Source organism: Pagrus pagrus (assembly GCF_965226575.1).
Source record: "Pagrus pagrus genome assembly, chromosome: 2".
NCBI classification, from domain to species: Eukaryota; Metazoa; Chordata; class Actinopteri; order Spariformes; family Sparidae; genus Pagrus; species Pagrus pagrus.
In genome coordinates, this window is record NC_140186.1 from 25,234,363 (window position 1) to 25,261,692 (window position 27,330).

The 27,330-nt window shown below is 40.7% G+C and overlaps 2 protein-coding genes across 5 annotated transcripts; one reads left to right on the forward strand and one right to left on the reverse strand.

Annotated features, from left to right (window-relative positions):
- Positions 1–13: 13 nt before the first annotated feature.
- On the reverse strand, positions 14–18,484 carry tmc6b (transmembrane channel-like 6b). 4 transcript variants are annotated; one of them, XM_084366279.1, is made up of 21 exons: positions 18,463–18,484; positions 10,321–10,503; positions 8,586–8,716; positions 8,063–8,215; positions 6,776–6,940; positions 6,573–6,681; positions 6,405–6,489; positions 4,859–5,113; positions 3,992–4,206; positions 3,728–3,872; positions 3,460–3,603; positions 2,917–3,095; positions 2,718–2,808; positions 2,491–2,588; positions 2,234–2,329; positions 2,074–2,149; positions 1,579–1,712; positions 1,166–1,342; positions 921–999; positions 734–820; positions 14–641 (listed from the first exon to the last, which is right to left on the reverse strand). In XM_084366279.1, the coding sequence occupies exons 2-21, from the start codon at positions 10,374–10,376 to the stop codon at positions 627–629; spliced, it is 2,490 nt and encodes an 829-aa protein (XP_084222405.1). In that variant the 5' UTR covers positions 10,377–10,503; positions 18,463–18,484; the 3' UTR covers positions 14–626. The 4 variants fall into 4 exon arrangements, with proteins under 4 accessions (XP_084222405.1, XP_084222402.1, XP_084222403.1 ...); XM_084366276.1 differs by lacking the exon at positions 18,463–18,484 and adding an exon at positions 14,541–14,582; XM_084366277.1 differs by lacking the exon at positions 18,463–18,484 and adding an exon at positions 14,313–14,468.
- On the forward strand, positions 16,931–27,274 carry tmc8 (transmembrane channel-like 8). The gene is made up of 16 exons (XM_084366310.1): positions 16,931–17,234; positions 18,468–18,729; positions 21,104–21,252; positions 21,343–21,477; positions 21,587–21,639; positions 21,744–21,883; positions 21,975–22,122; positions 23,401–23,565; positions 23,654–23,811; positions 23,895–23,967; positions 24,077–24,174; positions 24,288–24,474; positions 25,425–25,570; positions 25,771–25,914; positions 26,129–26,207; positions 26,406–27,274. Exons 1-16 carry the CDS (start codon positions 17,192–17,194, stop codon positions 26,550–26,552), a joined length of 2,127 nt encoding a protein of 708 aa, XP_084222436.1. The 5' UTR covers positions 16,931–17,191; the 3' UTR covers positions 26,553–27,274.
- Positions 27,275–27,330: the final 56 nt, after the last annotated feature.

A 27,330-nucleotide genomic window follows, 5' to 3' on the forward strand; every position in this document is an offset into this window, starting at 1 on the left:
TACAAATACAAGCTGATATGATAAAACATAATTTAATTAGAAAAGTATGGAGTGGTAGTCCCCAAAAACATGGATCACATGGATTAACAAAAAGTAATTTTCTACATCATCATAATTGCACCCACAACATCCAAAATGTATCTACAACAAACAGTATAAACTGATAAAATTACTTTAAAAATTAAAAGCATTTAAAACAAATGGAGACTACATAATTTTTTGTAGCACGAATAAGAATAAAAACAATTTGTTCACAGTTGATATGAAAAGTGCTTCTACAAGAGATGATTGAAATCTGTGTGAACTGATAATATCAGCTTCAAGATTTCTGTTTGTCCGTCCGTAACATTTAACTTCCTGAAGAGTTCAGGCATTTCATCTATACACAGCACTGTATAAAGCACATAGCTTAGTTTCACCTGATATTTCCACATTGTTCCTTTCTACAAAACTCTCCCTCCAATAAAATCCTTGGCAAATTAAAAATCTGCAAAAATGCACAAACCATGTGAATTTGGTCATATATACAGGTGCCCTTCCCTGGCTATTATTCCAGTAATTTCCACACTGATTTAAGATTTCTCCAGACCTCAGAGAATTGAGGAAGCTTGTCTACTGGAGGCATCTCAACAGCCGGAGTCCTAGAGAAAAAACAGCAAACACATAGCCGGTAAGAGGAGGTCAGCATATAGAGTAGAAGAGCAGTTCAAGCACCAGAGCAGCAAAAACCTACCTGACTCGTGAGTCTTCGAGCGGGGGTTCGTTTTTGCTCATGGATCGACTGGAGGCGAGTTATCAGAAACTTCTTATCCTCTCCCTCCTGAGCAGAGAGATGAAAACATTTTTCAAGTTTATCCTGCTTTATCGTAATCTTACATAGACTGAGAAACAGAGCTGTCTTTATGGAGGTGGAGTCTTACGTTTTCTATCTGCTCCTGTAGTAAGTTGATAATCTTCCTTTGACCGTCCACCACCTGACTGTGGAAGTAAATGACGATCCTGATGGAAAGAATCAGATCAATATAACCAACACCGATTTTAATAATGATGCAGTATAATGGTGTACTGCTACTTGTTTCATGACAGACACAGCACACATTGACTCTGATCTGCCGCAACACTGGACCACCCAGCTGCAGCTGTGTTTATGTGTGTGTGTACTCACAGGAAGATGCCTGCTCCCACGAACAGGAAGAACGGGTGCTCCACCAGATAGGAGTGAGCCCAGGCCAGTGGGGACAGGTTGGGATTGTCTTTTTCCAGATCTTCCACCCAGCGCTTCCCTGCCTGGAACATCGTTTTGAGATGGCGGAAGGGACCGCACGACGTGGAGGGCTTTGTGCTGAAGACAGAAGGAAGAGTCTGTATGTATCAAACTGCTCACACAGGACTCTTCGTTTATTGACCTTTCTGTGAGGTAAATTTTACCATGGCCATGGAGAAAACTTATCAGCAATCTATTTGGTATTTTATTATTATTATTATCTATTATACAGTATAAATGTATACTGGTTTAAAGTGTTAAGATGATTTGTTTGTCAAACTTCAATAGGAAAATTTGTATTTTTGTGTGCGTACCTCCACATGGTGTATGTGACACACACCGAGGCGCCGAGGAAGGAGGGGAAGCAGAGGAGAGTTATGAAGATGGTGGTCATCTGGCTGACTCGGTACGGCCTCCTGGGGGCCTGACAGTTCATCATCACGCTGCTCTGTGGGGAGAAAATAACACAGGCCGGGGCCAAAGGTCACTGCTTCCATCACAGCTATCAGAAGACAGAAATCTGAGGAAGTCCAATGAGGTTTTGTTGTCAAGCTACTGTTTCTTTCATGCTCAAGACATCAGAGCTTTAACATTTGTTACAGACAGATCCAGGGTCTAAAGGTGACTAAAAGCGGAAGCTGTCCAATAGGCTGGGAGTTTCTATAGGCACGCCATTACAGAGTTTCATTTTAACCATAACATTTAAACAGAATAGGAAATTAAAGGATAAAATGTACTAAAAAATTAAACTTAAAAAAATGTCAGTTTTCTTTTTAGCATTTCAACAGGATTGTGTTCCATTCAAGTACCTTCTTAATGTAGAACAGCAGCAAGAGTTTGAGAATCTGCACTGCAGGCAGGAGAGGAGTGAAGAGAACACCCACCCTGAAAAACATTATATTCCAAGTCATTACCCAGAAAGACTTTGACTTGTTAACTATGTGTACATCTGAACAGGTAGTTTTGTACCAGGCCAACGTCTGTCCATAGATGAGTTCAAGGACGTTCCTGGCGATATCAAACACCGGCATCCTCCTCCTCTTCAGCACCCTCTCAGAGAACAACCTGCAGACAACAGGAGGAGAAACAAGATGGTTTAATACAGAAAGAACAGGACAAATAAAATAATTAAGTGAGGTTACAGGCTTGAGTTCTTAGGAAGTGAGAATGAATTTTAAAACTACATGAGTCAAAGAAAGACAGAGGGCTTGTTATGAATGACCAACCTCCAAAGAAGCTCTCCAAATAAGGTGTCCAGTAGAATGAAGATGAAGTCCATCAGTAGGAAACGATAAAGCTCCTGGCCGACAAAAGTCTCCCAGCACTGGAGACAGAGCAGAGTAAGCCATATAATATCTTTAGCAACATAAACTCAAATTAATAGGTTATTGCTATTCCTCAACCCAGCTGTGGTAGTATGAAAGTAAAAATTGAGTGTCATCACTTAATTTACCTGCAGTTCATTATTATTAGGATTAGCAGCCACCCGACCCAACCAGTGGTAGCACAGGACTCCAAGGATGCTCACTTTCAACATCAAGTTTCTAGCAACGCAGACAGCAAACAACACGTGAACAACCAAACCATCTCTTTGACACGTTCTCAAACTCTGGCATCTATAAACCTCTAACATCCAGTCATTCTGCTTGTACCTGCCGATGGCAACGTATGTGCGTACAGAAGGCGACTCATAGTCCTCCATCCAGGCTGCAAGGTTGAAGAGGCCAGGCAGCAGCAGGTTGATGAGGGACACCACCACAGGGGGAGCCAGCAGGCTTGCCTCGTGCAGCAAAGGGTCCTTGTTGGCACTAGGAGAAGTTAACCGGAGGTTCTGTTGGGAGAGAGACAATGAGAATCAGATAAAATGCTCTTTAAAAGCTAAAACATTAAAATAATAACAGGTGAAGTCAACAACATTGATCATGTCATTGTTATGCAATGTTCTGCTGTGAAACCTTGGGTCCTGCCATTAATGTGGATGCTCACTTTACAGTAGAAACAGAAAGAGATATGTCGATGGTACTGTTATGAACAAAGCAACCATGTAGCGGATCAGTTGTATGTTTGAAATAGCAAGGACTGTATGTATTAATAGCTGCTTCAACAAAAACAGCCTGAAGTCTAAGTATCCACCAATAAAAATTTTGGGCCATAGTAAATGTTAAATTTTGGACCCTAAAACAACCCTGCCTCACCTCGTGCATGTGGTAAATAGCATACACACAGGCAGCATTGCTGCCTATGCAGATAGCCCAGGCCAGGCCATGAACCATCAGCCTCGAGAGCTTCTGGCACGCAGTGTTCATGACGTTCCTATGATTCACTTCTGCTAGCAGCTCCTGGAGGGAAGCAAAGAGAGAGAAGGGACTTGTGAGAGGAATAAAAGTATTAAATCATCACATTAATGCATGCAATGTGTGTTTAAAAATTAAAATGTGTGTTTGTGTGTGTGTTAACATATACCTTAAGCTGGATGCAGATATTCTCAGACATGAGCCTGACAGAGGTTTTCTTAATGACCTTGAAGTCCCAGGAGCAGAAGACCTTAATGGCCAAGATACTGTGAGACTTGTCAACTCGGAAGCTCTGACCAAACGACTTTGACATGCTGTTGGACAATTATCATGCTTCATCAGATATAATTACATTTAAAACCATCATTATATGTGGTATAGATTGTGTTTAGACATGCCTTTTTTGTCGTCTATTCAAAAAACACCACTGTACCTGTACACAAGGATGATACACGTGACGAAGAAAGACACTCCAATGGTGACGAAGTACGCAAGAGGCATGTTGTAAGAGTGGCTTTTCGACACACAGTCCTGCCTGGTTCCATTGGATACAGAGATATTCTGCCCTCCAACATCATCCCTGTCGCTCTTGCACAGTTTGTCGTTAGAGTAGTATCCATAGTACATCACTGTGTCTGAGAAATAACCCTGAGGCAAAAGGAAATCAAGAGAGAGTCATCTATGTAACATTATTATATCAGGTTTGGGTCAAAACCTACAGAGACATGCATGATTATTTACCCTGTTGACCTGTTTTGAGACTTAAAGATCCCCTCCACACATGTTTAAATACATAAATATGAATAATTTAGATATTTTCCACAAAAATAACAATTCTTAAAAATAAATCTACTCCTTCTCCCTCAATAATAAATCCAGTATTTGTGAATACGTTTTTTGTTTTTTTTTGTTTAAGTTAAACCAGTGGACACAAAATGTCTCCTGCTTAACGGAAAAGTACATTCTCAGAGTGTGTGCACATCACACTTGTGTAACTTGCATATTGGACCATAATTGGTTTCAAAGCTAGTTGTGATTTCACAAAGTCTTGCTTGAATGCACACATTTTAAACATCAAAACACAGTCACACTGAATATCCAAGTGAAGGAACAACAACCAAGTCAATTTATTAGTGGAGGAGGACTCTAATTCCAGCTCATTAAAGATGGCTTTATTATCAGAAATTCATCATAAAAGGTCTGAAGCTTCTGAACGCACATCAAGGATTTGGCGTGTCTAAAAACGAAGGGCTCATAATGTGTGAGAGGTGTTTCACTAATACCACAGCACACAGCTTACCGCTCCGGTGAGGAACTCCAGTCCAGTGAAGGGTCTACCCGCAGGCAGCACTGGAGGGTGCACTGCCTGAGGCACCACAAGGAACGCACCAGTCACCAGGAACAGGAAGATGTTGAAGAAGAGCAGGGTCTTAAGGAACAGGAAGTATGAGAGGACTCCGGTGCCGAAACGCCCACTCACTCTCTTGAGCGCCACTTGCCACAGCTGGAGGGAGTGCAGGAAGGAGAGCCAGCTGTACCAGCTCTGTCTGAAAGCCTGGGGGTGTGGGGAAAAAAACAATAATACATGAAAATAAGTTATTGTAGATTTTAAGATTACAGTGATTAAGAAAAAATAAATAGTGACACAGAGACATACCCATACTCTACTGAGAATTACTCACAATGTAGCAATAAAGCTCCAGGCAAAGTACACGTTTGTCATTTATTCTTAAACGTTTGACTCAGTCTCACACCCTCAGAGCTGTAAATGCTTCGGCAACTGAGCGATTACACTGGCTTGATGACAACATCTACTTCCTGTGCTACCCACTGACACCCAGTTAGAGAAGAATGTATCTTATTATGTGTGTGTTTCTGTGAGCTATTAATCGTTTAAAAGAATCTATAATAATTCAAGTCTTTAATTATTCTCAGAGCATACAGTTAGTTTTCATCAACAGTGTCTGAAAACAGGAACACTCATGAGGCAATAATGTCTAGACAGATGAGATGATTTCATATGAGATTGAGAACACAAACTGAAACTGTTCCTGAGTTACCCTTGTACAAAGGGTAGCCTTAATATTATATTTAAACAGAACTTGTTTACCATAATCACCATTTATGAATGGAATGTGTAATTTTACAATACACATCTTTAAAGGCCGTTTCCTTAAAAAAAGTTTATTCCTCGTACTCCAGAGCCAGAAATCTCCACTTCAGTACCACTTATGTACATTCACCAAACCATCCCAGTTGTAATCCCCATTGATATTCTGAAGGTTTTAACTGAGGGGGTTGTTTATATAATTCATAGCCTCATTATATACCATTTCATCCATATAAACATAGTGAAAGTTATTTTTTTTTAATAGCTATTGAGTATTTTCTGATTTATGGATTTATAGAGAAATCCTAGATTCCCTCTGTTAAAACCTTTGACTTTAACACATCAACAACATGAAATCAGATTTTGAACTTGGATTTATCCAATGATTGTCAGATTTCTGTCCTGCAGATGTATGCAACCTAGCACATGTTAGATAGATAAGACCTCAAATGCATACCTAAACATAAAATTAGAGAAAACTGGTAAAACCAAAAATAATTGTCTTAATGCAAGTAACCAACTGGGGGAATTTCATGGTGGTATCTATTTGTTAAAATCCTATTCACCTGCAGTGTCTCCCCTTACGTTTATATTGTCTGCCTTATTTATAAAGGGGAGACTAAAAACACAAACAGTACAGTATCTAGAAGCCCTGTCAGAAGCAAAGGGACTCGTGGGGGATGAAAAACAGGAAGTAGGAGACAGAAAGATGTTTCTGGTGGTGTAAGAGACTTACAATGATGATGTAATATTTGAGCCGACTGCAACAAGGTATCTTACTGCTGGATAGTGAGCGTCTCTCCTTTTGTAGTGCTAAAGTCCTGCAGAGAGAGAGATGGAGGGACGTTCAGACCAGTACATACTTTATCTAAATGGGAATACTGAGAACAGGGACAACATCTACCTGAGTTCACTCTTCTCAGCCACACTGAGAGGCATCCCTCTGAGCATCCTGACTCTGTCGCTCACTGACAGGTTTTGCAGGTTGTTCACCAAACGTTCCCTCTTGTTCCCTGTAACACACACAGGGGCAGCGTCTCTTACATTATAGACATGTGAGATACATTTTTATTCTACTGTCTTATCAGTGAACACCATTCTCCTTACTCTCTGCTTCCTCTGCGTCTGTAGTGTCTGCCTCCATCCCGTAGCCTCGTATGCTTGGCCTCGCAGAGCGAGAGAAGTCTCGAATCGCGGGTCTGCTCTGCCTGCGTCTTCGAAGCTGCATGGTCCTGTTGTAGTACTGAGAGATGATGGCTCCCCGGCTACGACCTGACAGAGAGAGGAGCAGACTTTTCAGAGACGGGTTCATCACCATTTACTGCCTCGAAGCCACTCCACCAACAGTGAATTCTCTTTCTTGTTGCACCCAAAGGTAATTGCTTCAAGATATGTCATCTCTATCCCTAATATTTCCTGAGATTTGAATGAAATACTCATCTCATGACAAACAAATGCCTAGCTTTATTTGACTTCATGTGGTTGTTTGCAGAAGGGAAGTACTGAAAGATAAACCGTTATCTCCCACTTCGTGTTTCCTCAGATACATCATGCGGCACAGCAAAAGAAATCAGCCAACAGCTATCAAGCAGTCAACAAGCTGAAGCACCTGACCAGCCACAGATGCTGACAGGAAGATGAAAGACAAACTGCTTCCCCATGAAACTCTGCTCAACTGAAACATCTATTTTTATCTTTTATAGTGGAGCTCAACATGTGGCAACACTACAGCCTTGCTACAATCAAGGCGCTTTCAATAAGCATGATTATTGATGCACATACAGTGTTTCATATGTTGTGAAACTTGACAGAAACAACAAAATAAAGGTTTCAGGAACTGCACATTTGAATTGGTGTCAACAAACCACAAAGCATGGTAAAGTTTCCATCGCCCCCAGGGGACTGTTCAGGCCTACAGCACGAACTGAGCTATAGGCTATAACATTAGGCTGCATTAGTGCTGCTGAGTCAAGAGGTTAGCTGGAAGAAATATTTTACAAAAATCACTGTTATTTAATTTTCTCAGTTAGGAACTTTCATGCTTCATCGTCTGTAATGCAAGAAGCCTGGGTGTACTCCCATTACCTCAGAGGGACAAAATGATTTCAAAACATCTACAATTAAACCATGCACAAAAATCCTTTTCACTTATAAGCTCAGCATGTCCCTAAAATGTAATACTACAGTACAAAAAAATCTAAATCATCTTTTGCACCCCTCATTCAGTGTCCAGGTTTCCTGCTTATAGCTCGTATTTGCGCTATTTAGCCAAAGAGTGTCCACTGAATGAGCTCTATGAGAGATTGACTGTCACGAAAGCCATTTTATAATAATCTCTCTATATGTATCGTCATCCCTGCATCAGAATGTTCACCAGCCTTCGGCAGGACTCACCAATGGTGCGACTGGGCATGGAGGACAGGACCCTCAAGGTGGCCGAGGACCAACGTTCAGCTATGAGGGAGTCTGCTTGTCTTTCGTCATCCTCCAATTCCGTGTCGCTTTGCCTCTGCCTGCCTCCAGGGCTGGACAGGTAAGCTATGTCATCTGTGAAATTTAAAGAAAACACATGGAAAATATTGCTACTGCTGGGAAAGACATACAAAACTAAATATGATGGCATACTTTAATACATTTTCTGTTGTGAGGGATTTTTTATAAATAGACACAAAGTGATTAAATTGAGTTTTCTTAGATGTATGGACATGATGACCAAAAAAACTGTCTGTTTTTTCAGTTCAAAAGGTGTAGCATTTAATTTTTTGTAGCTTCTAAAGCCAGAAAATGACCTTTATCATAATATAAACAAATTCCCAGATCTTATCTAGTCTTTTTTTACAATATCAATGACTATCTCTTGTAGAAATTCAGCCCTCTGAATGAATGAATCTATGTGCTCTCAAATGCAGATGAGTACCTCGACCCTCCTCATCCAGATCTCTCTGCAGCTGCTGCAGCTCGAAGGCTTCAGACAGTCCTCCATTCTGACTCTGCTCTGCTATCAGCTGGTTGAACGAGTCATGAACACCTTCCTCATCCACTGGACTCCTGACAGAGAGATATGTGGACATGAAGATGGACACAAAGAAAGAAAAGAGGGCGATACAGGCTCAGAAAGTTTAGAAGGGTTAGATCTCGCAAGAGTGCTCTGAGAGCCGCAGATAAAAACCTGATGACCTTCTGACTCAGGCACTAGTACTCTCATGGGGGGAAACTGCAACAAAAAAGCCCTATGAAGTCATTCTCATTCATTTGTGAGCAGGGCAGCCCAAATTGCCTTCTGTGTGACTCCCACCCTGCGCTATCTCGATGAACAGGGCAAAGCCAACTGGACTGACTGTTTTTTTAAAGCGAGAGGGAAAAATCACAAGAAAATACAGCGAGTCCAGCTCCCTTTGACTTAGTACTTTTACACTACCTCCGGAGGCGCAGCGAAATTTCACCCCTCGCCGCATCTGAGACTTTCACACAGAGGCAGATGCAGAGAACTGGCGCAGGATCCCCGCATGCAAACAGCAGTGTGAATGGGGCTAGTGGGTTGGGGTTAGGGGTTAGGGGTTAGGGTTAGGACTGATAGCACAAGAAAAGGGGCCACACAGAGGCCAATCAGGCTTGTGCTGTTTTCACATGGAAACACTATGACAGAGACTATATAGACGCACACATATTCAAATATGCTTTAAAGGATAACTACCGTTTTTTACAACCTGGACCTTATTTCCAGCTAAATATATGGTCATTTACTCACCCAGATAACTTTGGTGTCATTCGGCGTCGTTCGGACGAAATTAGATCCAGTGTAGCGCCGATATATCCATATAATGCGAGTAACGGGGCATCGACACACAGCCTCTATATAACGCATTATCTGCCACGAAACTAGTTCATTTCACCAATATTTTGTTACGATATGCTAGTGCTATTCCCCTCTGAGTCCGGGCTCGTCTGTTGTCAACATCCGGGGTCTGTAGGTTGATCTACTACCTCTGACCTGGAAGATGTCGTCTCTGAGCTGCGCGCGCACCCGCGACAGCCCAGCTTGTTTACCTGTAGCTGCTACTGCTAGTTTGACCCCGGATGTTGATAACGGACGAGCCCGGACTCAGAGGGGAATAGCACTAGCATATCGTAACAAATTATTGGTGAAATGAACTAGTTTTGTGGCAGATAATGCGTTATAGAGGCTGTGTGTTGATGCCCCGTTACTCGCATTATATGGATATATCGGCGCTACGCTGGATCTAATTTCGTCCGAACGACTTCAAATGACACCAAAGTTATCTGGGTGAGTAAATGACCATATAGTTTGCTAGAAATAAGGTCCAGGTTATAAAAAACGGTAGTTATCCTTTAACCAAACAAACATGAGTCTTTTTATGTGAGGACAATGAAGTGGAGCTTAGTAGTTGGTCATATAACTTTAAAAACGTAAGTGAAAGCCCTGGGACACTGCATTATGATCTGCCTTCCTGTTTAATGTCGAACAAGATATCAAAGAGTACTTCTAATCCTGTCATCTCGGTTACTTATTTCCTAACCCTCCTCATGGCCTTCATGTAAAGCAGCGCTAGGTGAGCTGACAGTCTTGAAACAGCAAGCAGGAAAACGGAGAAAGAAAACAAGGAAAAAGAGACGACTACTGAAACACTCACTCCAGTCCAGCTTCCATGAGAGGGTGGCATACGTCAAAGTTAACGTTTCGAGCCATTTTTCTTCTCCTCCAGCAATCTAGATACGACCGGCCGTCGGCTCCTTTGTTGACCAATCGTGGAGGGTTCACACCCTCACCTGCTCAGACCTGCTCTCCACTCCCACCATGGCGTTTATTCCTCTACCTGAGAGAGGAGGGGAAAAGGATTGTGAGGCGGGGCGCTAGGAAGAGAGGGAGTGAGAGGTAAGGAAAAAATGCAGGGAGGCTGTCTTGGAATTTGAACAGCCATGTCATGTTACTGCTTGTCCTGCGCACACGTTCGACTGCACAGTGAGGAAACAAACCTCGAGGACTGAAAATTGTGTTTTTTCCAGCCTCAGGTCTCATTAACACTTTGCATTAATAATCTGTATCTGATAAGAATAAAAGTGTAAATGGTGTCATTACCTCAGTCATCATGGAAAAACAACTTCCATTTTTGCACTTTGAGATGACAATGGTTCTCATAAAGGATTACGTCATTTTGTCCGGACTCATGACAGCTCCATTGTGACACTGCTTGTGATCAGGACTGTGGTCAGAGTGAATCAGAAGGCGCAGTGTCACCAGTAAAATGAATATTCATGGCCGGAGAAACAGAAAGATGCATTGTCAGTGTTCACAGTCAGTCACAGTGGGTCATATGGGAGGTTTAGAGGAAGCATGTTGGTTCCTGTGTGTGTTTGTGTGTGCGTTTTTAAAGGCACTCACTTCAGTCCAAAAATCTGTCCTCAGTTAAGTGCAACAACCGCATATAAACTTTCATCAAAGCATCAGAGAGGACATGTCCTGTTGTTTCAAAACATGACCACAGAAGTCATAAAACAAAATTAGAAAGTGTTTGGGACTTTAAGAAAATTGAATCCAGTGATTCATTAGTGAATCATTAGATTTTATTTAACCCTGCTTGACGACACAGAACAGATTGTGATTAACTAAAACACAATCAACAACTATGAATGTTACTTTATGATTGCTCTCAATAGAGTTGTAAAAAAAAACTGCTGATCTGATCATTCATCCACATACTTCACAGTTAACAGGCGTTGCACAGTCGTGGATACAATAAGACATTACAGATAAGTTTTGCCTTACTGTTTATACTGGCTCTGTCTCTTGTGGCTCTGTTGGGTTTATGAGGCCATTGTGGGCAATGATGCGAATAAATGAGCAGGACTTTGTATGGACATAATTTTTTACAGGATTTCAAGGTTCATTTTACAACACAGAGTTTCACAATGAAATGCAAGCTGGAGTCCCTTTACACTACACACAAAACAAAAAGTATATAAATGGATAAACATTGGCACTGCACAATTAATTTAAATAATATTGAAATCACAAGCCAAGTGCAATAACCAAATCAAATAAGCTGCAGTATAATGAAGTACTGTAGTGCTGCAGAGATCCTACACATCCTGTTCTCCAGATGTAAGAAAAACGTTTTTTACCATATTGTGCTGCACTACTAAACATAATAGAATTTTTATGTTAAAAATATTCAAAATATGTTTTTTCCCTGGTATTTCAACTGTTGGTTTACCCAAACACAGCAATTTATCTTGAAATATTTTATCATCAATTAAATTATCAATTGATTTTCCCAAAAATAAAACTGCATACACTGTGATAAAAAGTCAGGTTGCAGCTTTTCTTTTTTTTCTTTTTCTTTGCATTTTTGTATGTAGAAAGTTCCCAGCGAGAATAGCTTACGGTAAATTAAACGTCACATCCACTTCCTGTTTACATGCACCCACTGCAGAAACAGTAGTGCCAAGCAGAGATGAGCCTCTTAGGATTTTGCGGGACAGTTGAGGGTTTTCTGAGGGTTTATTACTCTGTAGTACAAAGAAGTATTCTTGACTGTTTACATCTATATGAACAGCTGCTACTTGATCCCACAGTCAACCAGTAATTAAACTCAACAAACCCTTAAACTGCACACGGATCTTAGAGATAAACAAGAGGTTGACTCATTCAGGGTAAGTCCCCTTACCCAATTCCCCTTAAAACTAAACTACTGCTTAACCAAGCTGGGATGTTCAGTTCCCAGTAAAAGCCTCCTACGTCAATATCATACTCTGTGCACTCACTGCAAAGAGCCTGCAGAAAATGCATCCACCACATCACAGATGCAATAGCTGATTGTGTCTAATATAAGTACCCTCTGTAATGTTTACTGGGCGAATGACAACATATAATGTGTGTGTATCTCAATTATTACACACACATTAATATGTGAGTATTTTAGTTACAGCAGAGACCAGGGCTTTTGATTGGGGTGAAGGTCTTCTGATTCTGGTCTTGAGTGAATATGATGTCAGCTGCATGCATGAAGTAGGGTGCAGCTCTGAAAAACAGCCAACACGTAGCCTAAATGACTGAACGGCTCAAAAATGTCCTTCTACCACCGTCAAACTGGATCCTTTTGTCGAGCTAATTCTTTTCAGGCCCTGTTGCTGCAATCTACTGCACACATCTGCTCTTTTTTCTTCTCTCTTAAACATACTTTTCTCATTAGCTGAGCTTTCCAGGATCACGTTACACTTTCCGTAAGAGTTTCCTTTTTCCATATATTTGTTTTTGTTGATGCCAGTTTCTCATTTCTGCAGGGCAAACAGCTAACACAAAATCTTTACGCACTGCTGCAATGCTGGGGGTGGCTAGTCATTCTCTCACATTGTGTGTTTAGCCCCATAGTGACTTATTGTGTCTACTTTTAATGTGTGTATATGCGATAACAAATATTGAAGCTGTCCTCTGAGACTGTACAACCAGAGCAGGATATTGTGGGGGTGGGACAAAAGTCAAACACAGCCTGACAGGGGGTCAGGGTTGAGCTGCGCCACTGCCAAATAAAATATGCTGGGAAAACAAAGAGAAGCTTGACAGAATACAGATTGTCTCAATGTGACTTAAAGATGGGAAGAATATTCTTCCTTAAAAAAGGGAAATAAGACAATAATGACATAAAACAGGACAAAAAGTCCACTAGAACTGCAAAACGTACAGAGGAGCAGCATCGCCTAAATACGAGGAAGGCATCCCTGTCCACAAATGAAGACATTGCCTTACATCGTATACATGGTTAGACATTTCCCAGTGGATAAAACAGACACCAGAAAGCAGTTATCAGCAGATATGAGGGTAAGGCATACGGGTAAAGGGAAGGGAGGGTTGCAGAGGAATCTGTCTGCTCTGACAGCTTTCAACAACTGCATGGCCATCAGTTCCCTGAGTGCTGAGAAAAAACAATGGAGGGAGACAGGAGGCATAAAGCTACAGTAAACAAGGCATCAGAGATACTTGTATTCTAATACCCTCATGTTATGAGTAAGGCATCTCAGGAAAGGGGGAGTTATATTATGGAGACGATTAAAGGCGCAGACCTGCAATTTTTAAAGGGTTTAAAAGGAAGTAAAGTTATTAATTGTTTCTGGAGTAAGGCAGATATAAAATTAAAAAAAGACAACACCAGAAAAGCAGAGAACAGGCTACTAAAAGAGAAAACGTACATGCAAGTTCACACGACTCTGTTGAACTAACACAGTCAGGCATGCATGTGCATACACACAATTACAGTGTTATTGCACTCTGGGGCCCATAATACTGCACGCCTCTCCGCATTCATTCAGAAAGAAGGACACAAAATTATAGGCTCAGAGTCGGCTGCGTGACAGAAACTGGAAACCTCTGTGCTAACACAAAGATGTGGCACAAATCTTTCCATCTACGTATAAGAGTTTATACTCAAGGTTTCTGAGATAGGGAAAACACTTGAAAAGAGTAGTAGTTACTACAACAAACCAGCCTGCTGTTGCACAATAGAGGACAAAAGCTCATTCAGCCGAAATAGTGAATCTGTAATTACTCTGGCTTTACCTCTGATTAAGATCACATCTCAGAGCGACTTATGGTAGAGTTAGAGAGGTTTCTTCCATTTAAAACACTGACCTCTCCTGTGTTGTTGTCTGTTGTCGACTAGCTTGACAAGTGAGCTATCAGGAGACCACCAGCGGCTGGCTGCGAGCTTGTCAACCTGTCACTGAGTTTCATGAAGTTGACAAAGTTTTACTTCAGAGGTAAAAACACACCTGCGGTTCCACAAACCGAGAGGTAGCTACACGAAGCGAAAGAACAGCTTAAAACATGGACAAAGACTGACAAAAAATGTCCACTCACCAGTTCTGTGGCTTGACAAACCCGTTGAGTGGGAGCTCGTTTGTGTGTCAGTCAAAACTAGTGTGCACGAGCACCCGGACAGCGGAGGACAAAACCATTCTCTCAGAGGGGTTTGGGTTTGTACTTTTTCAACACGAAACAGTAAAACCGAGGGCAGTAACATGGGAAAATCCTGGTTATTGCGTTAAGATTTCTCACTCTTTCCAATACATCTATAATCTGGACATATTCACCGGTATGACCCTGTACTGATAACGAGACAACGTAAATCTGAACCCCGCAGAGTTGACACTGTTGGTTTAGTCCTATTCAGGCTTGAAATCCCTCTACCGGTGTTTGTCTACACAAACAATGGAAAAGTATACAGACAGTTTGTGGAGACGGTCAGTGTTTCAATTCTTTGGTAAATGACCGCTTGCATGACGTAAAAGTGGTGTGGTGAGTCTACACAGGAAGTTAAAACAAACAAACAAAGTAAACTGAAAGTAGACAATACATCTGATGAAGATAAATGGTGAAGCCTAAAGAGGTAATACAAACAGTACAGTAGCTAGCTACCTGTGTGAAGCACTGTATGGATCCAAGTCCCCTGGTCTTTCCTCGTGACCCACCTGTAGGCTACATACCTGCCCACACATAGCCTATCTCTAAAAACTACTGACTAGCCCGAGGATGTTAAAGTGACCTGTCTTATCTGTACAAATTCATTTGACTTTTTACTGCCAAGTGAGAGGCCATCAAAAAATGTGATTTACAGGGGCACTATATAGTTTCGGAGAAGAAATTCAAACTCAGAATTAGAATATTTACAATATTAATATATGATGTAAACTCAGAAATATATATCTTTTCCATAACTGAATAAACAAGCTGTTCTGAAATAAAGTCCCCAGAACACTGTCTGTAACTAGAAAGATGGCAGGGTCCGCCAGTATGAAACTGTGTTGTCCTTTAAGGTCAGTTTGTTTATTTTGTTGCTCAGGCATAAAAAAAAAAATCAGTCAATGAGGACAACACATCTTTGTTGTCTGATTGAATTGTTTTTCCCAAAACTACATAGTGCATGTTTTAAAAAAATAATTTAAAAAAAGTCATACAGAGGCCATTTGACATTTTGCTGCCAGTGTGGACATTTTATGGACAATCCTCCATAGGCTCTTTTTCACAGACAGCCTTTTGACATGTCACAGTAGGATAATCACAAATGTAAATCATAAAATTAATAATGGCTGAATTGCATTTCCATTAACTTCAGGCAGCACACAATCTGTCACACTGTCATGACTTACAGGCACACTTTCAGACACACACAAAACAGAGCAAGCATCAATGTTATTTGTAACAGATGTGCTGTTCCTGTGAAGAAGGCCTGTACACGCCCATAACCCATCTGTTATTATGTTCACATTCATGTTTCAATTACAAAGGTAGTCATAGTAGAGCTGCATAATAACACTTTACTGCCAGTAACTCTGTATGGGAATTGTTGAATGCAGGGCTTTTACTGATTGTATCTTTACCTTGAGTTATAGCTTTTACATAATTAAAACATGAGTACCTTTTCCACCCCTACTTGCCAGATGTCTGCTGCAGTAGACACAATTTTTCCCAAATAACACATATCTGTGTATGATGTACGCTTTAAAAGTCTCAGTAAAATTGAAACTTAGTATGTCGAAACAATACTTAAGAAACCTCTGCTCATGTTTCTTTCTAAATGGAACTGGAAACCTCAAATGTCTTTGTGGTGTAGCAAGTGGGAGGAAAGAGCCTTTCTGCTCCATCAACTCATACATTAGGACCAAACATCAGTTTCCGAATGACGAAACACTGCTTAGTGAAGCTCATGTCAAGTCTACTGTCACACACATGATAGATAGATTCAGAGAAAAGGGCAGATGATGATTATTTAGCTGATTATCTGTTTGTTTTTAAAATGGTGTCAAATCATATTCAATATTGAAATTTACAGTTTAAATTCAAACCAAATGTTTATTTAGAACTGTTCCTTAGTGGATTTCATATAAAAAAAAGTCCTCTGAAAACAGATCAGTTTGCATATAAATCATTTGTTAGTACTGGAAGAGGACAACATGAAATTGTGAATCTAAACATATGAAGCAACACTAAAAAGCTCCATTGTCTCTGTTACTACCATCTACAGTAAGTGTCCAAACCTCAACCAAACCATCTCATTATGATCTTCAAGACTGTCTCCTCTCTTCTTGTTTCCGTCCAGTGTGTGTGTATGTGTGAGCGCTCCTTGTAATGCTATGAAATCAGGTGCGATATTTTCAGCCACTTAATGCAGCACTTGTTTCTCACAGCATCCTGTCATGTGATTTCCTTTGCGCTGTCAGAGTGAGTGTATGTGTGGACAGACTATACGTACATCTGCTCCACCTGCCAGATAGTGAGCCGCACCAACAGGGCCCTTTGAGGAATAACACCAACTCCAGATCAGCTGCTCAGGAGTCTTCACTTCAGTGTGTGTAGCTTGTGACCCACAAGCAGGGGTATTTTGATGCCGATTGCGGAAGTAACTTTCTTTTTTTTTAGAACTTTGAGTGGCAGCGCTGGTAGAGATGTTTGCTGTTTCACATGAAGTGAGAAGACGTGTTTGTTATTAAAGAGGAAGTACAGTGAGCAAAATGGAGGAGCGCGATACTGTCAACCTCATGAGACTCATGTCAGGTAACAGAAAAATAACTCAAATGTGGCTGTGGAATTATTATCTCTAAGTGTGTGTGTGTGTGTGTGTGTGTTTGTGTGTGTGTGTGTGTGTGAGAGAGAGAGAGAGAGAGAGAACGTCTTGCTCGTTCATCAGTGTGTCTGTACTTATGACACTGTGTTTGTGTGAATTTATGCAGGATTATCCTAAGTAATACACTTACAGACATAATATACTGTACCTTTGCATAGTTTCCTACGAAATGGAACAAAGAGCCATGATTACTGCATTTTTTGTGTTTGGAAAGGTTTCTGATCACAGGACCACTCCTCCTGACGTACTGTCGAATGGACATTTCTCTATTTTTGAGGCAGCAAAAGTAACCAAAAGTCATACTTGAGTAAAAGTTTAGATTTTCATTATAAAACACAGTATAACTGGTAAAAGTGAAAGTCATCCATAATAATAATATTACCTAAGGAAACGTCTTAAAGTATCTGATATTTAATGTACTTGAGTATGAAAATACTGTTCTGGCAATAAATGTACTCAAGTATTAAAAGTAAAAGCACATTATACATACTGTTTGTGTATACTAAGGAGTGATCCATTATTGGCCTGATCAGTTATTTGATCTGATATTCAGCATTTTTCTAATGATGGGAATTGGTGTTGTTTTGCATCCGGAAAGGGAGGGTTACGAATAAAAAAAATAAATTAAAAAACACTCTTGTTTTGCTCTGACGCAGCATGCAATCTGCAAAGAAACAAGTGACTAAATATCGAAATGAATATAGTGGAAATCAAAATAAATGTTGTGTAATAGAAAGTACAATATTTATCTCTGAATTGTAGTGGAGGGAAGTATTAAGTAGCAGAAAATGGAATACTCAAGCAAATAGTAAAGTACCTCAAAACTGTAGAGTACAGTACTTGAGTAAATGAACTTACATTTCATCACTTTGAAAAACATAGAAAATTAGATATAAACTAAACAAATCAAATCTACAGACGCTGAAGTGATTGAACAATCAAATAATTAGTCAAGAGACTGAATAAAATAAAACAAACATTTGCCAGTTTCAGCTTTTCAAATGTTAACATTGGCTGCTTTCCTCTCTTTTTCCTTCATTATGATTTGTAAACTGGATACATTTGGGTTTCACACATTTGCCACATTCACCATTTTTCTGCAAGTGAAACACGTTGGATATAAACATTGACTTTAACCTACAAACATGTCATTCTCACCACAGATGAGAGCATCCATTCCTCCCTGTCGTCAGACTCTTGTGAGTACTATCAGACAGAGATATTTGATCAGCTGCCCAGCATCCAGGCCAGCCGACTCGAGCAAAGCACGCATGGTCTTTTTGAAGCCTGCGAGGCCTCCCAGGGTGGCCAAGAACCAGGGGAGAACATCAGCCATGGCCACCTGTCCAGAGGCCCCAAAGACAAGGCGTCTACACAGCCACTCAAGAACCTTGTTATGTGTATTCAGGGGAAGAGAGATGCCAGGTGGGAAAGCCTATCACACAATCCTCGAATCTGCTTCTTCTCATTCTACTGTGACACTCTAGTAGAGGAGGTCCATGCTTCCACCTACTGCAGCACAATATATAGCTTAATATAAACCAGACCCGGCTGCAGAAAACAATTTAAGGGGGGGCATTACATTTTTTCAGGGGGGCAAACTTTTTCAACCTACATTTTATTTGCTTCAGGCTGAACAATGGCTCTGTGACCACTCCTACAGTGCGGAGAAATAATTTTCCTCTTACTAAAAAGGGGCAGTTCATCCCAAAATCTAAAAAACAAAATAGTGTAGTACTGTGTCCATTTATTCAACTCAAGCATTTATTCAAATTCTATCAAGTTTTACTCTTTCAAATAATCAACCATCTACAGAACTTTTCAGTACGCTATTTTTCTACTTCTTCTCATCATCATTATCATTAATTATTATTATTAATAATATTGTTTAAAGTGAGCCTCTTATCGTTTAACAGAAAAATACATCATACAAGCAGCAACTTCTGCAGCCTTGTCAGTCTGATGGCGAGTTATCACTTTCTGTCATCACTAACATGCTGTTTATAATCAAAGAAGCTCTGAGGCTTTGTTCTATATGTTATAATACAAGATTTCAGCATTGAGCTACAATCAGGCTACATTCATGACTCTGTACAGTCAAACTAACCAAAAGCTTATTATTGATCATCAGTATAAAGTTTCAGGGCTGTAACCATGGTAACTCACGGTGCCAGAGGGGAGGGAGAGACGCTGAATGAAGCCGTTTACACAGATACACTGCAGACAAAGTCCAGACTATAGTTGTTATTTCACACATGTAGCACACAACAGCAGACTCTCCGTGTCAGACGAGTTCTCACGTGCTGACTAAAGTCAGTTGATAACGTAGCAGCGCGACGAGTTCTTGCTAGCTAAGCAGCTAAACTTTAGCGCCGCTCCGTGTTGAGATCCCGCCCTGTGTGGGTCACTGCACTGTCATTGGTCAGGCGAGCACACTGTTAACGATACCATTGGCTGTAGAGTGTGACAATCTGTCAATAAACATCAGCCAACAGTTCTCCGATCTACATTGATCTCACAAGTCGCCTCTGTTAAGTTTGAATGACGGAAGTCCGTCGTAGCGACGGAGAACTTTAATCCATGCGAACGCCACAGCTAACTAGCGACTCTATGAGCAACTGCGACCATGAACGTCAAGTACTAACAGCGTTACCCTCTCATGAGGATGACTCAGTGACCCGCCCCCCCATCACCTGTAATTGGCCAGCACGTTTCCTTCGTTCGTTGGTTGAATTGTATGATCGACAAATCGAGATAGGAATAATAGAGGGTTGGCCACTCCGAGGTAATAAACAAAACCCAAATAAAATAAACAGCTTCCAGCCCAGAGCGGGCACGGCTGACTCTGTGGGCGGGCACGGCCCGCCAATGCCCGCCCATGCCGCCGGGACTGATATAAACCTGGACTGTATTTATTTTTCTACCTGTATCCCTCTATGATCCCAACCTTTTTGGGGTTTTTGACTCATAAAATGAAGCATTGTTTGCTTGCACCATGTTAACTTGCAGATGTCTTACTTTTGAGGAGCCTGAAGATGTTAAATTCAGATTGCAAAAGGGAAAGATTAGTCAATAGGTGGGAAAAGTCTCATGTCCTCTCAAATGTATCTTGTAATTCTGTTGAGTGTAGTGTCCACACTTCCAGGTTTGGCCCCCCTGGTGTCCCCATGTTCGAAAAAACACATCTAAAGTGCTCCCTTGGATGCCTCTATGGTACATGAAACATGATAAAGTGCCCTTCAAGTGGAGAAAATAACTTTATATCACAACTTTCTTCACACGGGTGCCGCTCCACATACAGCTGGTGCCCTTTTTTATTGTTTTTCACCCATGTTCCTCAAACATCTCGAGCCCGCCACTGCATATAGCGTCTATCATTACACCCTACCTGCCTGGTAAACACCCATGCCTTTCACACATCCACACCTCCAGTTTATATTGCAGTCTTTCTGTCAATATCAGTCCCAAAGTCAATCTGAGAAAACCCAGATTATGTGACAACAACATCATCAGGGTCATTTTTCACACTATAGCCACAGTAAACATACAACAGTTTTTTGTTGTACTCTCATGATTAGTACACTGATCTTAATGTGTAAAATCAGTCGAGTGCCCCTTCAAATCTGTCTGAATATTTGCCCAGGAAGTGTTTGTTTGCCTCCTTTTTAAAAAGCTGTTCATAGAAAGTAAAGAGATAAAAAATGAGCTGCCTCGCCTTCATGCTGTGTTTTATGATCAAATATTGTGTTCATGGTGTTTTCATGCATTTATTAAATATCATATTAATGCTGCTGATTAGGGACAGGAGGAGGATGCAAATCAGCAACATTGGATTTTGGGAGTCGTGGAGGCGAAGCCAGAGCATCAACATGAAGAGGGTTTTGGCACAGATGGGAGGAGCTCTAAAAGGCCTGATGCCATGGCAGCACACTCTGCGCACCATCAACGGTAAGAAGGGCCTGAAGTACATTATAAGGCCCGTTTCGTTAATTTCCACTGTATTTTATTGCAATCCTGACCGTCACTGATCTGTTCCAGGCAGGTTTGGAGTCGGCGTGAAGGCTTACTTTGTTTTCCTCAGATATCTGGTTTACTTGAACCTGCTCCACTGTGCTCTTATCGGGGGTTTCATTCTGGGGCCAACAACATTTTACGGCAGGGGCAACAGCAATGGTGAGTCAGCTGTAATGAGAGATTACAGTAAATGAACCACAACTCAAAGTAGACTCAGACCCAGTAGACCCACAGAAACTATGTTATGTTGTTCTCTGTGATTTTACAGCACCTTTGAGGTTTGGAGGCAATGACTCTGTTTTGGATTTCTTCCTGGGATCGGTAAGGGTTTGTATGATTGATTGTGTGTGTGTGTGTGTGTGTGTGTGTGTGTGTGTTTTCTATGTGCTTTTACTGCAATGTACCTTCTCTCCTCCTCTCTGCAGGGCTACCTGGATCGTTCTCCAGTCTTCTTCAGTTTCTATACTCGTGGTTCTCTGAATTTGCCGTGCTTGAATACACCTCTGCTGTACCTGGCTGGAATCCTCACCATCCTCTTCCTCAGTCTCATCATGGTGATCCGCAGGTCAGTGAGGATACAACTGCAGAAGAATAAAAAAGTTTCATCAGCCATTTTTCTCATATTAAATCTGTTCATCTGTAAACATCTCTGATAGGACGGTGGTTGGCTACAAGCACACCTGGATCCTTGGGAAGCGATACAGTGTGAATGTGAGCTACAAGATCTTTTGTGGTTGGGACTTCTCCATCCAGGACCCTGCTTCTGCTACTCTCAAACGCAGCTTCATCAGAAATGATCTCAAGGTGAATGGCTGCACGTGCAGTAACTGCATGCATGATAACACTTTTGTAATTTACCATGGTAACTGGCCAAATGCTGGTAAATTGTGAAGAAGCAGTTCCCATCCTAATGCCCTGTAAGGAAACATATGCATTGGTTATGTTTCTTCTCTCAGCTATATTTAGGTTTTTCCTTTAATTTCTCACCTCTCTTTCATGAGCAAAGTACCTTTTTATGGAGTTCCCTACTGGTTATTTGTATTAATTATTAAGTCCAGTGTCCAGGATTTAGTGTTAAAGTAAAAAGTTGTGTTTACCTCCGTAATGATTGAAGGCCACAATAAGCAACATTGTCCTTGTGTTTCTAATCTTTATGTATAATACAGGGTTAGGGTTGCAGCGGTATGACATTTTCACATATGATAACCATCTGAAAAATAGCACAGTCTCATGGTATATGGTTTTACACAATTATTATTATTATTATTTTACAAAATATGGTCTTAACTTAATATAAACTTGAACATTTCTATTTAGTAATACCACTAACACACAAGAATTCAATACCTTGGATAAGTAAATGTACACAGTATAGCAATCATTAATTTTCATATCACACTATACTTTGAAAACAGTGTATCACTGCAGCCCTATGTACTACCAGTTCAAAGTGAAATATAAATTACCAAAGCTCAATGTAAAGAGTTATAAAAGCAACATTATGTGATTTTCTAACCTTAGAATAACAGCTTCAAAATCATTTTGATGGTACAGTGTCTTGTAACAGGGTGAATGGTGTCTCTGTCTCAGCTATCACTTGTTTCTGCAAATACATGAAAGAGTAAATTGACTTCCAACTGCATTATCTGGGTGTGTTAGTCCGACTTTGAGAAATTTGATTTCAGTCGGACTAACACAATTGTCTGACTTTTTCTAACATCATGTAAACGTATGATTGTTACAGACCTGGGATTTGTATTTATCACAGTGGCGTTGCACTCAGATACTGTGGGGGGCGCCAAATCACACAAATGCCAACTTCTACATTATGTTGCTTTGATATACTGTTCTTCTAGTGAAGCATTTTGGGGGGAAAAACACAAATGTATGTCCTCCTACTTTCTAATTTGCAATTTATGTTTCTGTGAAAATGCTTGACTAAGGAAGGAAAGGTTTGCCATGTGGATATATTGTATGAATCTTGTTTTTGTGTGTGCATATGTTTTAATTTGGTAAAAAAACTGCTATATGTAGATGGTCACAGTGGAGAGGTTCTCCTGTATTTCTTCTGTTGGTCCTCAGCTGTTCCTGGAGGAGCAGAGTTTTTCCCTGCGCGAGGCTCAGAGGACACTGCAACAGAAGGTCCGTCTCTACCTTCTCAGGTTCATCCTCAACCTGCTCGTTATCTCTCTGCTGGGTGGAGCCTTCTACCTTATCCACTTCGCCACGACAACATCACAGGATGAGGTACAACTTTGATGCTGAACATCTGGTTTTCTCCCAGTGTGTTAGTGAAAAGGTTTTCATATCTTACACACTTGACTGTGTTTCTTAGAGTTCCATAGAGCACCACTGGATGGTCAGTCTGGTCCTCGAGTACCTTCCTCCCATCACCATCACCTTTGTCAACCTGTTCCTCCCCCACATGTTCCGCAAGATCTCATCTTTTGAAGACTACTCTTTCACCATGCAGGTCAATGCTACACTTGTGAGGTGAGGGGAGATTAACGCAGGATAACCTAATTGTACACACACAAACACACACCTGTTTGGACTCACTCTGGCTTCTTCTTCAGGAGCATCTTCTTGAAGCTCGCCTCACTGGGGATCTACTTATTTTTTGTCTTCAATACAACACAAAGTCAGCCAGTGAGTTGAGAGAGATTTGTGTTTCAACATCCTACAGACTTTAATGAGACATCGAGTGCAAAGTGAAGCTTGGAAATCTTTTGTTTTTTCATGTGTGCTTCTCTTTCAGTGCCGGGAGAACAAGTTTGGCAGAGAGATGTACAAGCTGTGTAACTTCAACTTCCTGGCCACTTTCTGCAACGCCTTTCTCTTGAACTACCCCAGGAAGTGGGTTTACTTACAATCAACAGTTACTTTCTCTTGTGGTTTGAATGGAAAAATCAATGAGTGTCTTGAACACATTCAACAACAGTTAACTCTCTGTACCAACTGTCTGACAGGTTACTGCAGGAGAAGTACCCCTCATCCTTGTTGACCCGGCTGTTGGGGAAACAGCATTTCCTGATACCGTTCAACGTCTTGGATCTGGTGTATAGTCAGACAGTGTCCTGGGTGGGCGTCTACTACTGCCCACTGCTGCCGCTGATAGGAACTGTCACACTCATGGCCACGTTCTACATCAAAAAGGTTGCCTGAGTTATGAAAGTGGACAATCTACACATGAGCTGGTCAACTATCTCTCTTAACGTTTAAATCCAGTTCAACAACCTGTACTTGCATGAACGTCCCAAAATATTTAAGAAAAATTACCTTAAAATAATAATAAATAGTTATATTTCTTTAATAGATAAAACAAAAACAACTGCCAAAAAGCCATCCTGATATCATAATACAGATTAAATGACTCAATAGGAAGAATCTAGAAGTACGATGGTACGATCAAGACTCTGACAATCAGCTGGATGTTATTATGTGTTTAGTTAAAAAAATTATACTGACAAATCAACTTTTTTGTGTGCAGGACGATTGATAGGGTAGCTGCAGCGACTTCCCGGAGTCTTTTTGTTGCTGTGATGTGGGGACTCCATTAAGTCACCTCAACCGGACAACAAACAGTGTGGCGCATTGGGCTGGCTCTACACTTTGGCTTTTTACAGATTATGCAGAAAGGAAATAAATTATTAATAAGTGGATGTTAGAGGTGTTGGTAGGTGCATTTTGTTATCTTTGGACAGAGCCATGCTAGCTGTTTTTCCCTGTTTACAGTCTTTATGCTAAGCTAAGTTAACTGTCTTCCAGCTGGAGCGTCATATTTAGCTTACAAACATGAGAGCAGTACCAATCTTCTCCTCTATTTTCGGCGAAAAAGGAATGAAGTTTCCCAAAATGTCAAAATATTTCTTTATATAATGTACACTGATATATTTGAATCATTCCTGATTTTTTTCTTTCTTTGTGTCCTGCAAAGGTTTGCAAGTAAGACATCTGCATATTCTCTGTTTTCATTATGTCCTTTTTTCCTCCTTTGACTCAGTCTATGATTCTGCAGTGACAGATTGCCAAAAGGCTCATTGACAAACAAGTGTATTTGAACGTTTTCCAACAGTGTTCATGTCTCTCTCTGACACTGTCTTCAGTTCACGGTCCTGCGGTGCTGTGTGGCAGAGCAGAAGATTTTTCGAGGCTCCAGCTCCTCCGTTTTATTCCACTTAATGTTGCTGCTCGGTCTCGTCATGGCTGCAGTCACTCTGGGCTTCAACTTCTACACACAAGACATAAATATGTACTTTTTACTGTAACTTTTAACATTTTACTTTAACCAGAGAACTTAATGTCCACATGTAACAGTGTTTATTTTCAATTTCTTTCTTCAATTGTTAACATAAACACATATTTGCCCTTTGAGCAGTAGAAAGAAAGATCCCTTTTTTCTCTTTATTTTCTTCTGCAGCTCATCTTGTGTTCTTCCTGCTCACCCTTCAGGTCCTCCTGTGGTCCATTTGGAAATGGAGAAAGTATGTTTAACGTGACAGGAGTGTGTGTGGCCAGTCTCCCAAGCCCGGCACAGACCGCTGTCCGCTACCTTTCCTCCGAGGCCTTCGCCCTGCCGCTCATTCTAGCTGAGGTGTAAGTATGCCAAGAGACTACATGTTTATGCAGATGTTGGCTCTGTATTTACAGTGCGACGGGTTTTTCCAGTTTGAATAAGAACAAGTACAATCTAGTTTGTGTGCGTGTTGTGTAAAAGTAATGATCAGCAGTTAATACAAGCTGTTGTGCAGTACTTTTATCTGATCTGTTGGTCTTTGAACGCAACATGAAACACATTCTGTCTCCTCAGTATAATCTTAACCTCGTATGTGTCACGTGGACGAGCCAATCAGAAGGCCATTGAGAGACTGAAAGACATGCTGGTTATGGTAAGTCACATGTCATCAGACAACTTACACGCTCACAAATTAGTCATAGACAGACGATAAGGAAATATTTGAGTTACACCCAGTTGTTTGGTTGATGCAAGTGGATCATTCCTACTGGGATCTATTTGTGTGATAAGCTCTTCAGTTTTATCTGTGTGCAGGTTTTGTCTATAAATTTGTATTCCCTTTTCCTCACAGAGCAGCTCAGATAAACGATTTCTGGTGAAACAGCATGCCACCATACTCAGACGTCAGAGAGACACCGGCAGGGTCCGTGCTGCAGCTATCAAAGAGGACACCCCCCGCAACCACTCGAAGGTCCCCTCCTCCACGCATACAAACTGATTAAAGTCGCCGGGCTGTCAGGCCTGTCCACGCTCAGACTTCAAGGCCTGGTGGTGGCTGGAAATGAAATACTGATGAACTTTCACTTTTTCCAGTTACATGATGCACAGTAATAAGAAATGCAGTTGTGACCTTTTTCTGTGAAGGTCTTAAAGGTGCACTATGTAGTTTTGGAGAAGAGATCCGAAGTCAGAATTTTAATATTTACAATATTAATGAGGTAATAATACAAATATTTATTTTTTCCATAACTGAATAAACAGGTCCCTAGAACAGTGTTTGAAGCTAGAAAGGTGGCAGGGTCCGCCAAATATAAACAAAGTAGAACAGTATGAAACTGTGTTGCCTTTTAAGGTCAGTTTGTTTATTCAGTTTATTAAGTCATGAAAAAATCAGTCAGTGAAGATCTTTCTCTTCTGATTAAAACCCCAAAACTACATAGTGCACCTTTAATATAACCTTCATATAATACATTCTCTTACTTCTGCAGTCATTTTTCATTGGATTGATATTGATCAATTTTGAGTTTGTTAAGCTTAATTTGCAGCCAGTGTTTCAAGTTTTTTTTTTTTGTTTTTTTTTTTTACATTTTCTTAGTAAATTGAATAATTTAAGCATATGAATGTAATTTAACTCATCATTTCTAGGATGGTCATAACATTTTGTTGTGTTCCAAAATGTCACTTTACCTGTACTCAATGAACTGTGAATGATTGTAAATATACATTTCCTGTTTATTAAACCTTTGTGGTTTGTGTTTTTTTTAAAGCTGTATTTG